The sequence below is a fragment of the Thamnophis elegans genome, chromosome 11, assembly GCF_009769535.1.
Source record: "Thamnophis elegans isolate rThaEle1 chromosome 11, rThaEle1.pri, whole genome shotgun sequence".
Taxonomy (NCBI): domain Eukaryota; kingdom Metazoa; phylum Chordata; class Lepidosauria; order Squamata; family Colubridae; genus Thamnophis; species Thamnophis elegans.
The window spans coordinates 51,346,643-51,358,746 of record NC_045551.1 but is presented as its reverse complement, the minus strand read 5'-3'; the positions used below and the strand labels follow the sequence as shown (position 1 = coordinate 51,358,746).

The 12,104-nt window shown below is 39.3% G+C and overlaps 1 protein-coding gene across 1 annotated transcript in view; it reads left to right on the top strand.

Moving 5' to 3' along the window:
• Window positions 1–9,807, top strand: part of DHPS (deoxyhypusine synthase) — a 12,890-nt gene extending 3,083 nt beyond the window's left edge. Inside the window, exons 3-10 of the mRNA XM_032227025.1 lie at window positions 1,244–1,408; window positions 2,193–2,314; window positions 2,450–2,546; window positions 2,875–2,961; window positions 4,881–4,986; window positions 6,881–6,984; window positions 8,496–8,621; window positions 8,795–9,807. Of these exons, the coding sequence (XP_032082916.1) occupies window positions 1,244–1,408; window positions 2,193–2,314; window positions 2,450–2,546; window positions 2,875–2,961; window positions 4,881–4,986; window positions 6,881–6,984; window positions 8,496–8,621; window positions 8,795–8,890 (903 nt within the window). The 3' untranslated portion in view covers window positions 8,891–9,807. The remainder of the gene's footprint in view (window positions 1–1,243; window positions 1,409–2,192; window positions 2,315–2,449; window positions 2,547–2,874; window positions 2,962–4,880; window positions 4,987–6,880; window positions 6,985–8,495; window positions 8,622–8,794) is intronic.
• Window positions 9,808–12,104: the final 2,297 nt, after the last annotated feature.

Genomic DNA, 12,104 nt, shown 5'->3' with positions numbered 1-12,104 from the left:
GCTCACATTCTTACAATACTCTATTCTTGTTTATGTTACAATACAATTGGATGATTGGAATTCGGACTTGGGTACCTACAGCTTTTTGCTAATACTCTGCACACCACAGTGTTTCACAAAATGGCTATAAAAAGCCAATTTGGTTTATTTGCCTAATGACTAGACTGCTCAACTCTGAAAAACGAGTCCACAGAACTATGCTTCAGATTAGTTTCAGAAAGATTAGTTATTGTTATGCTCCGATGAACTTTAATCTTATCATCTCATCATTATGGCATGGAGTTAATATCCATAATGGTCTGGATTTTGATGGGCAACCTGTAATATGACGAGGCTGAGGGAATGAAGTAGATTTTGGATGGAATTATTTCAAAGTGGTGACCGCCCCAAAAATCCTTTTTTATTTTTTTTTATTTTGGTAACTTCTGCTTTTTGTCTACCTAGGGTTGGTTCAAGCCATGAACAGGATCATTGTTTTCACAAGCCTGGTCACAAATTGCAAGTCTGTATACAGATCCTTTCACCTGGCCTTAAATGACAATCTCCATTACAAAGACACCTCTTGCAAGCACTAATAAACCCCTGGTTGTGGTGGTTTTATCTTTGCTAGTTGACTTAATTTCAAAACAATCCTCTCTCCTCCTCATCTCTTTCATTTCAGATTATCTAATTTGGAAGTAAGGGACGTGGTGGCTCAGTGACTAAGAGGCTGAGTTTGTCGATCAGAAAGGTCGGCAGTTCGGCAGTTTGAATTCCTAGCATCACGTAACGGAATGAGCTCCCGTTACTTGTCCCAGCTTCTGTCAACCTAGCAGTTCGAAAGCATGTGAAAAATAGTACAAAAATAGGAACCACCTTTGGTGGGAAGGTAACAGTGTTCCGTGTGCCTTCGGTGTTTAGTCATGCCGGCCACATGACCCCGGAGATGTCTTTGGGCAACGCTGGCTCTTTGGCTTTGAAACAGAGATGAGCACCGCCTCCTAGGGTTGGGAACAACTAGCACATATGTGCGAGGGGAACCTTTACCTTTAATCTGGAAGTAAACTAAACATTTTCAATCAAATGTATCTATTCTTTATAACTGCATCCCATTTCCTCTGCAATTATAACTGGCTTAAAAGATTTGTTGTTTGTGTAAACAAGATTTGTTTTGTTTTGTTTGGCCTTCTTCCCTGCTAGGAGCTCTGAAATACCGTGTTTCACCTGGGTTGAATTTGATTCAAATAATTGGATTCTGTTGCAGATAGAAGCAAAGTTGACACCATTAGGGGAAGATGAAGGCAACCATGCTGATTTGAATCCCTGTTCTCGCCGCCTGACTGGCTGTACAATTTTCTTAGGCTTCACTTCCAACCTCATCAGCTCAGGTGTTCGCGAGTCCATCCGCTATCTGGTGCAACATAACATGGTATGGCTTGACTGAGAAATATGTTTCTGCCTTTTATTTCTAAGTAAAATTAAAATATTTTTGGCATGTTTACGTGGTTGGAAACGGAAGTGAGTGTTTCAGAAAGAAGAATTAAGGGGGAATTTATTACACCATGTGGTTCTCTGACATTTAGATGGACATATAAGGCCTGGAAATAAAGAAGTCATTGGGAAAACAGATAATCAGCCATTGATGTTGTGTGATTGATGGCAAAACTTAGCAAAAGTGGTCCTTCACAGAGGAGTCGAGTAGAACAGAACAGAACTAGAACAGAACCAGTGCAGAATAGAATGGAATTATAATAGAACAGAATTACAACAGAATTACAATAGAACGGAAATAGAACAAAACAGAATAGAAATAGAACAGTATAGTATTAGAACAGAACAGAATAGAAATAGAACAGAACAGAATAGAATTAGAACAGAACGAAATAGAATAGAATAGAATTCTTTATTGGTCAAGTGTAGTTGAACACACAAGGAATTTGTCTCCAGTGTGTAAGCTCTCAGTATACATACAAACATACGGTGTATTTACGAACATAAGCTCTCAATGTACATAGAAACAACAAAATGATAAATCATAAGATATCAATAGAGAAGGTAATAAGAAATATTAGAAGGATAAAAGCAATACAGCCGTACTACATGGGTAAATATCCTTAGTTAAAAACCCACATGAATATAAAACCCTTAATTTCTAGGATGTTAATTGCAAACAAGCTTTGATCCTTTGTTGAGTCCTACTTTTGATTTTGTAGGTTGATGTTTTGGTGACCACAGCTGGCGGCGTGGAGGAAGATCTGATCAAATGCTTGGCACCCACTTACATTGGAGACTTTAGCTTGCAAGGGAAAGAACTACGACAGAATGGAATTAACAGGTGGTTCCTTTGGTTGTGCTGAAGGATATTCTGACCCCATCAGAAATCAGTATCTTTGATTATTTTTGTCACTGGTATTGTGCCTTGATACCACAAAGTAGAGATCAATAGCTATTTCCTTTTCCCTTTTTCCAGGATTGGGAATCTCTTGGTGCCCAATGACAATTACTGCAAATTTGAGGATTGGCTAATGCCAATCCTAGACCAGATGGTAATTGAACAAGACACAGAGGTGAGAGCTGGGACGTTAAGGGTGGAAAGTCTAGGTTTGAGTTGTTTTTCTGTATGAAAATTGCAAAATGTGTATGCTAATTTTAAATCTTTGGATTCTTCCTTCATGTCCCAGGGAGACGAAAATATAATGTTCTAAGAGGTGAAGGGCAATGTAACATTAAAACCAAGTCCTAATAATATTAAATCCTAACTCTTAAGATCCAAAGTTATTTTTTTGTTTATTAGATTCATGTTTATTTTTATATTTGAAGACATCCTTGTGCTTAACTTTTTCCCATACCCATCTGTGTTGTCTAACCATCCTTCGATTTTTCCCTGCCTTTCAGGGTATGAAATGGACTCCATCAAAGCTCATTGCTCGGCTTGGCAAGGAAATCAACAATCCAGAATCAGTCTCTTATTGGGCACAAAAGGTAGGCTGAGAAAGGAATTTCTATGTAATTCGTCATTTCATTTCTTTGTGTGTAAATGCTCTTCTTTGTTGTTACCGTAAGGGAGTGCCTTCTTTTTTCTAATCTCTGATAGCAATAGCACTTAGACTTACAAGTGAAACTTGGAAAATTAGGATATCATGCAAAAGTTCATTTATTTCAGTAATGCAACTTAAAAGGTGAAACTAATATATGAGATAGACTCATTACATGCAAAGCAAGATAGTTCAAGTCATGATTTGTAATTCTAATTTTTCGAGTTTCACCTGTACATATTGCTTCATAGTGTTTTTACAGCCCTCTCTAAGCAGTTTACAGAGTCAGCCTATTGCCCCCAACAATCTGGGTCCTCATTTTACCCACCTCAGAAGGATGGAAGGCTGAGTCAACATTGAGCTTGGTGAGAACTGCCGAACTGCAGCTAGCAGTCAGCTGAATAGCCTGCAGTGCTGCACTCTAACCACTGCGCCACCCGGCCTGTTTTATACTAGTAAAATTTGACTTGCAATCATTCTTTTATTGGCCATTTGAAGTTATAACAGCACTCGAAAGTGAATGATGACTGTTTTTCACATAACCATTGCAGCCTCCCTAGGGTTCCATAATCAAAATTCAGACATTTAGGAACTAACATGTATTTTCAATGGTTGCAGTGTTCTGGGATCATGTGATCAAATTTTGTGACCTTCGGACAAGCAAAGTCAAGAGGGAAATCAAACTCACATAGCAACCATGTTACTAACGTCACAAGTTCAGTTGTTCACTCAACAGGTGTGCCAAGAAAAGTCATAAAGTGGGACAGAACTTACTTAACAATAGAAGTTTTGGGCTCAATTCTGGTCATATGTCGAGGACTATCTGTATTTATATGAACTTGCACATGATCCTTGCAGGGGTAGGATTCTACCGGTTCGGATCCGTTTGGGCAAACCAGTACCTCCTGACGATCATCTGGGAGTGAACCAGTTCGCTCCGACAATCCGGTTGGCCTGCCCACCCGCCCTTGCGCTATAGTCTGTCCTATATTTCCTTTGTTTGAAGCCCAGGTGATATGTTCTGGCCTTGGTTTCCTTTATCTTCCTTGAAACATTGCGGGAGACCTAATTGCCAATTAGTTTTGCAAGACCAAACGTAGCAAATAGAACTTCTCAGAGCTTGAACTGACCAGATGAACGAATTGCTTCCTGCAAAGGCTTGTGTCTGTTTGCTCCTCTTTTATGTCCTATGGGAGGGGCCAATCATCTCCAAGCCTTACTCCCGAGTCGTCCCTTTTTTTCTTAACTGTTCTTTCCTTCTGGCAGCTCTGTGCATGCGCACACTGGGAACAGGCTCATACTGTTCTTCTGCCTCAACGATGTCAGACTCCGGAGGCAGCACATCACTACCTGATGGCCTTGGCCCCCTCTCTGCCTCTGATGCAGAGCCCTTGTCCGAGTCTTCCCCAGCCACCGGGACTGGCCCATGTTCCTCCCCAACCTCCTCACTGTCCGACTCTGCTGCCAGCTCTGCTGGCCGCTGGCAGGCCACAACACCCTTGGACAAACAAGGCCAAAAGGGGAAATCAAATTAACTTAGCAACTGTGTTGCTATCTTAACAAGTTCAGTGGTTCACTCAACAGGTGTGGCAAGAAAGATCGTAAAATGGGACAGAACAACCGTCTTGCTTAGTAACAGAAATTTTGGGCTCAATTGTGGACATGTCGAGGACTATCTGTATTGATATGATCTTTGGTATTGCAAATATTGTTTTCCTAGTGGATAGCTTGTTCTTTCCCCCAGTATTAGAATTTCCTTTAAAACTGGGCTCCAAAGAAAGATGAATAAATATTTAATGCATAAAACAAATGCAGGAAGTGCATCTCTAGCTTCTGTGAGCCAAGCTACTTATATTTTCTCAACAGAATAATATTCCTGTATTGAGCCCAGCAATAACAGATGGATCCCTTGGAGACATGATTTTCTTCCATTCCTATAAGAAACCAGGTCTTGTGCTGGACATCGTAGAAGGTGAATGAAGATAATTTGCAACGTAAATTTGACCCTCAATAATCTGTAATAGTCTGTTTGCAACTTCTGCTTTACATCAAAAAAGCAGCTCAAGAGTTACAAGCTGCTGCTGCATTCCTTTTTTTTTTAGTTATAAAAATTTATTGAACTCTGATTAGCAAACATCAAGTAACTAAATTCACATTAATCCAAGATGCATGGAAGAGAACTTTTGAAAATAAAAAAGTACTGAAAAGCAAGTAAAGATCCTGTACATGTAGAAATTTATCATATGCGGGAGGTAAACGATGGACATTACGCTCTATTGCTGTTAAGGCAAAGGATAAAATCCATCCAATATTTGATAGAAATATACTTTCTGCCTCCAATATTTTATTATTTTAACTTTGTGATTATTTTTTTCTGACGTAGCAGCTGAAGAGGCCTTGCAAGAGACCTTTCAACTGTTATATTATCAAGAGTTTTCCAATGCTGGGAAATTACAATTTAGATGGTAAAATTAAATAGCTAAAAACATCCTAATTTTCAAACTTGAGATTAGCTCCTGTAAATAGATGCAGTAAAACTAACTCTGAGGGAGTATACAGTTCTTTGTTTAGTAAAGATACTTATCTCCCCCAAATATGTATGGAAAGCTGACAGGCCGGATTTGAGATCTGAGTGCTGCACAGCGGTATGAGCTTCCGTCCCAGCTTCTGCCTATCTATCAGTTTGAAAGCATACAAATGCAAGTAGCCCAATAGGTACCACTTTGGTTGGAAGGTAACATCATTCAAAGATAACAGCCTTTGGCATATAGCAGTGATGGCTAATTTTTTGTAGTCCAAGTGCCCAAAGAACACGTGTGCATGTGCAAATGCACATGCACACTCAAAACCCCAAAATGCAATGCATGCCCACCCCACAAATGCGCCCTGCCCCCTGTGCATATGCGGGTCACTCACTCCCGTGCACACCCTCCCCAGCACATACACGGTAGAGACCCAAAGGCTACCAGGCTGACGGGAGGCGCACGCACATAAACGTTGGAGCTGAACTGGGGCAACAACTTGCATGCCATCAAAGAGGGTGCTGCGTGGCACCTCTGCCATATATGCCATAGGTTTGCCACCATGGGCATATAGTCATGCTGGCTGTATAATCATGGAAGTGTCTTTGGACAACGCCGGTTCCCATGGCCAAGAAATGGAGATAAGCATTGTGCCTATACATACACATGCACACACACACACACACACACATATACCCCAATCTGACTGGAATGACATGCCAACAATGTAAACTCCCAGTGCTGCTTTCCCAAAACTGGAAAAACAGGGAAATTCCACAAGAAGAGGAAGTAATTAGGAAAATTCTGATTTGCGTTGAAGTGGCTAAAATGACGTGAGAATTGAAGAACAAAGACAAATCCGAATATTATAAGATCTGGGATAAATTTTATCGATGGTTGGAACCAAAAAGGAAAAACCCAAAATAAGCAATGGCTAAGATTCTTAGAATAGAGATTAGAAATATGTATGAAATTGTAACAGTGAAAATGGATAAGACAAGAAGAAAGCAACATGGATGGAAATAGGATATCCTTATATTTGTAAATACTGAATAGACCAATTGTAAATAGGCATGGTGGTTATAATATTTAACTTTATATTCTAGTATGTATGGCAAAGACATTGCCAGCACAGTTACACTGTGTCCAATGTTTTAATGTGTGTTTAATTAAAAAAAACTTCTTAATTAAAAAAAAGGAAACTTCCAGTGCAGTTCTTGCATTGAAGTTGAGGTTAGCAAATGCTGTATGTTGAAAGCTCAGCAGCTGTAGGCTTATTGTTGAGATGTACAATGTGTGTTTGCAACACTTCCATCATAACCGTTATTGTCATCTCTCTTACAGACCTGAAACTCATTAATAGCCAGGCCATCTTTGCCCGGAAGACAGGAATGATCATCTTGGGTGGAGGCCTTATTAAGCACCACATTGCCAATGCAAATCTGATGGTGAGGGAGAGTGGTGTGCAGTAGCCACAAAGTCAGGGTTGATTTGGAAGGAAGGGACTATGGTGTCAGATAAAACATTTGCTTAAGCAAAATGAACCTAGAGACATCTTGGTGCTGTCCCTCAATTCCTATAATTTTAACCAAATGGCTTGCAACAATAAAACAAAATAGCTTAGATTTATATACCACTTCACAGTGCTTTACATCCCTCTCTAAGCAGTTTACACAGTCAGCATATTGCCCCCCCCCCCAAAAAAAAAACAACAACAACAATCTGGCTCCTCATTTTACCCACCTTGGAAGGATGGAAGATTGAATCAACCTTGAGTTGGTGAGACCCAAACTGCCAAACTCTTGGCAGCCGGTGATCATCAGAAATAGCCTGCAGTACTGCATTCAAGCCACTGTACCACCACTGCTCATATATATTTTCAAATATTTTAAAATGTAATGTAGATATTTAAAGGCAATCTAGTAATCCATTATACCAGAAAACAATTCATAAGGTGAACATTTTTACGTTGGAGAATTCTGCAGAGAATTAAAATGGTTGCAAGTAAAGCCATGAGTTTTCAACTCACAGGTCATCACCACAAAACCAGTTGAGGTCGTAATTCTTGACAGTCAGGAAGATCCCATGCTATGAATTTGTTCCCTGCATGTTGAATGTAAGATCAGTCCTTGGCCATTCTTCTTCACGCTGTCCTATTTATTAAGTCTTGGAAGGACTTCTACAAGGAGTTTGATGTTCTTCTGCCAGAGTGGAGAATATTACGCTAAATATTTATTGGGTCTAATAATCATTTGTTGAAGTTGCTCTGAAGCACTTGTTCATTACCCTTTCATTTTGGAAATGATTATTGTATTTTTCGGAGTATAAGACGCACCTTTTTCCCTCAAAAAGAGGCTGAAAATCTGGGTATGTCTTATACACTGAATACAGCTTTTTTGCCTCTTGAAACTCTGCCCCTTCACCAAAATGGCCGTGCAAAGTTTTTAGAAGGCTTTTAGAGAGCCTTCTGGGGGCTGGGAAGGGCAGAAATGAGTGAAAAACAGCCTGTTTTTTGCCCCCTCCCCAGCCCCCAGCAGCACTCTATAAGGTTCCTAAAAGCTACCTATGCCCTTTTTTTGACAAAAAGCGGGGGCGTTTTTTGCTCATTTTTGATTACCTCCACCCCCTCAAGAGCACTCTACAAGCCTCCTAAGGGCTATTCATGTCCTTTTTTGGGGGGGAAAACCCCGAGCCCGTTTTTGTGAAAAATGGACCGTTTTTGCAAGGTTTGCAGAGTGCAAAAACTTTTTTTTTTAATTTGCCTCTTCAAAACCTTGCTGTGTCTTATACTCCGGTGCGTCTTATACTCCGAAAAATACAGTAGCTACATCAGAGCAATGCTGGTCTTAATGACAACTGGAGATCTGCTGATCGTAGCCCTGGTATATCAAATCAAGATATAATCAGTCAGCTGAGCCTTAGAGGTCACCAAGGTTTTTTTTTTTTTTTTGGTTTCTAGAGAAATGGAGCTGACTTCTCCGTATATGTCAACACTGCACAGGAGTTTGATGGTTCAGATTCAGGAGCTCGGCCTGACGAGGCAGTGTCCTGGGGAAAGATCCGTTTGGATGCCAAGCCTATCAAGGTATTGGGGGGGGGAGGGGGCAAGAAGGGACTGAGATCATGTGCTGGCATGGATGGGACAGGATCCAGGACTACCATCATAATCATCCTGACAGGCAATGTATTTTAGAAAAAGCAGATGGATGTTTTGGAGAGGGGCCAAACATCTGAGCTACCATGTTTTTCTCTTACCAGGTCTATGCTGATGCTTCTTTGGTTTTCCCATTGCTGGTTGCAGAGACTTTTGCTCAGAAACCAAATGCTTTCGTTCAAGAAAAGAAAAATGACTGAATTGGGAACTGCTGCATGAGGCATTTTTCAATGTTCAGAACTGCCTGCTTTCGTCCTACATAACATCAGTCAACACCTATGTTGAAATTGCCACGACGATCTCCCTGGATGAAAGGGGGAATTGACCATTCAGACAGCAACCTCTACAATCCCCACACGGCAGAAGTGGTATCCCTGCATATTATACCTAAGTTGGGAAGCAGTCATTCTGTCAACCATTAATCTTTGCAATGATGGATCTTGTACTGCAAAATATGATGCAGTTGGGAAGGTGTGAAGACCCTCAATTGTGTGCTCAATTCTTCCAAAGAATTTTTATGCAACGGTGGAACACCTAAGGATTCTGGAATTTGATTTGTGTGTTTGTTTGTGTGTCGTTTAAGGACTGAACCAGGCCATATCTCTGTGACCTGGTCTCTCCTGTCTTCTCAGTTAGCCCCCGATATTTATTCACGGTGTTTTATGTGGATTTGACGAAGAGTCATCATTTTGTAATAGTTTAAACATATGATTGTTTCTTATTTTGGGATGCCTTTTTGCCATCCAAATGACTGTGCATGAGTTAAGAACAGCTGGGTTTTTTTATTATTATTATTTTTTGTGGGGCAAAATTATGAGCTGATTAAATTTTTTTATTGAATGATATGTTTAATATTCTGCATTTGTTTGTGGGCTTTTCGAGATGACACAGTTTTGATTTGCATAATATGGAGAAGTGGAAGTTAAATAATGGCTTTCAATTATTTTAAAGAAAACAAGGCTTTGTGGCAAAGAACTCAGTTTTACAGGGTAATCTGAAGTTCCAAGCCTTCAGTAGTGCTGGATAAAATATTGTGTTTCACCAAAAATAATAATTGACCCCCCAAAATAAACGTTTGGCCTTATTTATGGGGTGGTCTTATTATTTTTGAGGTGCAAGAGGCAGAGAGCATGGTCACCTTATGGTTGCAATATTTTCGAGGAGGCTTATTTTCGAGGAGGTTTATTTTAGCACATGTGCTCAAAAGCCCGCTTTGGCGTATTATCCAGGGAGGTCTTATTTTCAGGGTAACAGGGTAGCTCTGCTTAAAGTTGCCCCCAAAATAATTTTTAAAGTGTCTGTAAGAGAATCATTTCATATGGGGTTTGAGTAATCAAAATAACTTTATTTCTAATATTTATTAAATATCACAACTACAACAGTAAGGAAAACTAATACAAATAAATACCTTATTAAAAAATAAGATGCAGGAAAAAATACTAAAAATAAAAAAAATATGGTAAACAAAAAGAAATGTATAAAGAAATGAGTTCTTTCATCTCAATAAATACAGTATAAACAATTTTAGGAATTTATCACCTCTTATGCAACAATTAAATGCAACAATTTATCTCTTCCTATCATAATCCCATCTTTTATATGTAAACAAATCCATGAAAAGTTCATCATTTGAGTTTTAATCAACAAAAATCTAGTGTTACTGGAGACAACAGTTGTTTTAATTAGGATCAAATAAGCCAACTTGATATTACTTCCCTTTATTTTTAACAATTTTAGTCCCTCCAAATAAATGTCCTAAATTTTGATTTATTTTCATTTTTTTTCCTTTTGAAGTAGTGTAAAAATTACAAACAGAGCTTCAGTTTTCGCAGCTCAATTTTGAGCTACATAAATTATCTTCTATTAATATTGGGTATCAATTGCATTGGTGTATATTAACAGTCATTTTTGTTGTGGCCCGCCAGCAGCCAGCGGTGCTGGTGGCAGATTCGGACATTGATGAGGTTGGGGAGGAACATGGGCCAGTCCTGGAGTCTGGGGAAGGCTTTGATGAGGGCTCTGTGTCTGGCAGAGAGGGGGGACAGAGCCGTATGCTAGTTATCAGCTGTCTTCAGAGGCAGACATCAGTGAGGCAGACAAACAGCTGGAGCCTGTTCCCAGTGTGCGCATGCACAGAGTTGCCAGATGAAGGGATCAGCTAAAGAACAGGAGTCGACTTGGGAGTAAGGCCACAGGTGGATGGTGAATGGCCCCTCCCAGAGGAAATAAAAGGAGTGAAAGGGAAGTGCAGTTTACAGAAGACAATTATCCGAGACTTCTTGCCAAGTTTGCAGATATCGGCTTGGAAACTCTCCAAGACAGATAAGGCTTGTGATTGTAATCCTCCCTTGAAAGACTTTGCTAGATGTGAATGTGCAGAATTTACAGTAAATTAATAAAAGGGTTTTTTGTCGGAATCAGGAGTTTGCTTCATGCTCTTGGGAAGCCTAATTCAGAACAGTTTTTATCTTACGAATCCTGGGTTTCTTGAGATCAATAAAGAACGTCATTGTCAGGTATCTGCTAGGGGCAAAATAGTCTCAGAACAAATATGTGGAGAATGTAAACAAGTAGCTGTTTACATATAATTGTGTATGGTTATGCTAACAACTGAGCATAAGAACCTGTAAAAACCAGAAGGCGGTCCGTCTGTTTTGCAGATAAGGATGTAGAAAATAAGACATTGGATTTAATTTAAAAGGACTTATGCCATTTAGCAACTGTCTTTTTTTTTAAATAGCTAGTGCTTCAGAGTTACAATAAAGATTTAATGCCTAGCTGTATTGCTCCAGATATCATAGACGGTATGGCAAAGTTTGTGGATGTTTTGAGGATCTTGTCAATTACTGGTTTGGGCCATGATTACATTTTTTCTTTCCAGAATAATTGTACCACTGGCCCAGAGACTGGTAAAATAGCTTTGTTCACCATCTGCTGCCTATTCCCAGTAAGTCACAAATTCTGGCTTATGCCATAGAGAACCTATACTGGATTTTGCACACTGACTGAAGACTTCTGGGAGTTGAAGTCCACCCATCTTAAAATGGACAAAAATACCAGCTGGAAGGTCATTTGTCATAGAGGCTTGTGCACTGAACAAGGAATTGTCTGGGCAACCTCAAAAATGCCTTCCAACTCTGATTCTATATTTTTATGATTTGAATCTTTTAACTGTACATTTTTAAAGTGTTTTAAATTTAATCCAGATAACATTATTTCACAGAGAAAAACAGCGCTGGAAATGTGCCCACTACTTACAATTCACCTAATATATGGAGCTTTATTCATAGGTTTTTTTTTTTTTTAAGTTTTCTTACATATAAAAATTCCATTTCTAAATAGTGAGTTTTCTAGGTATAAATACTTTTGGGAAATAATAATTGTAATGTTTACAATAATGTTCATTTGTCATAT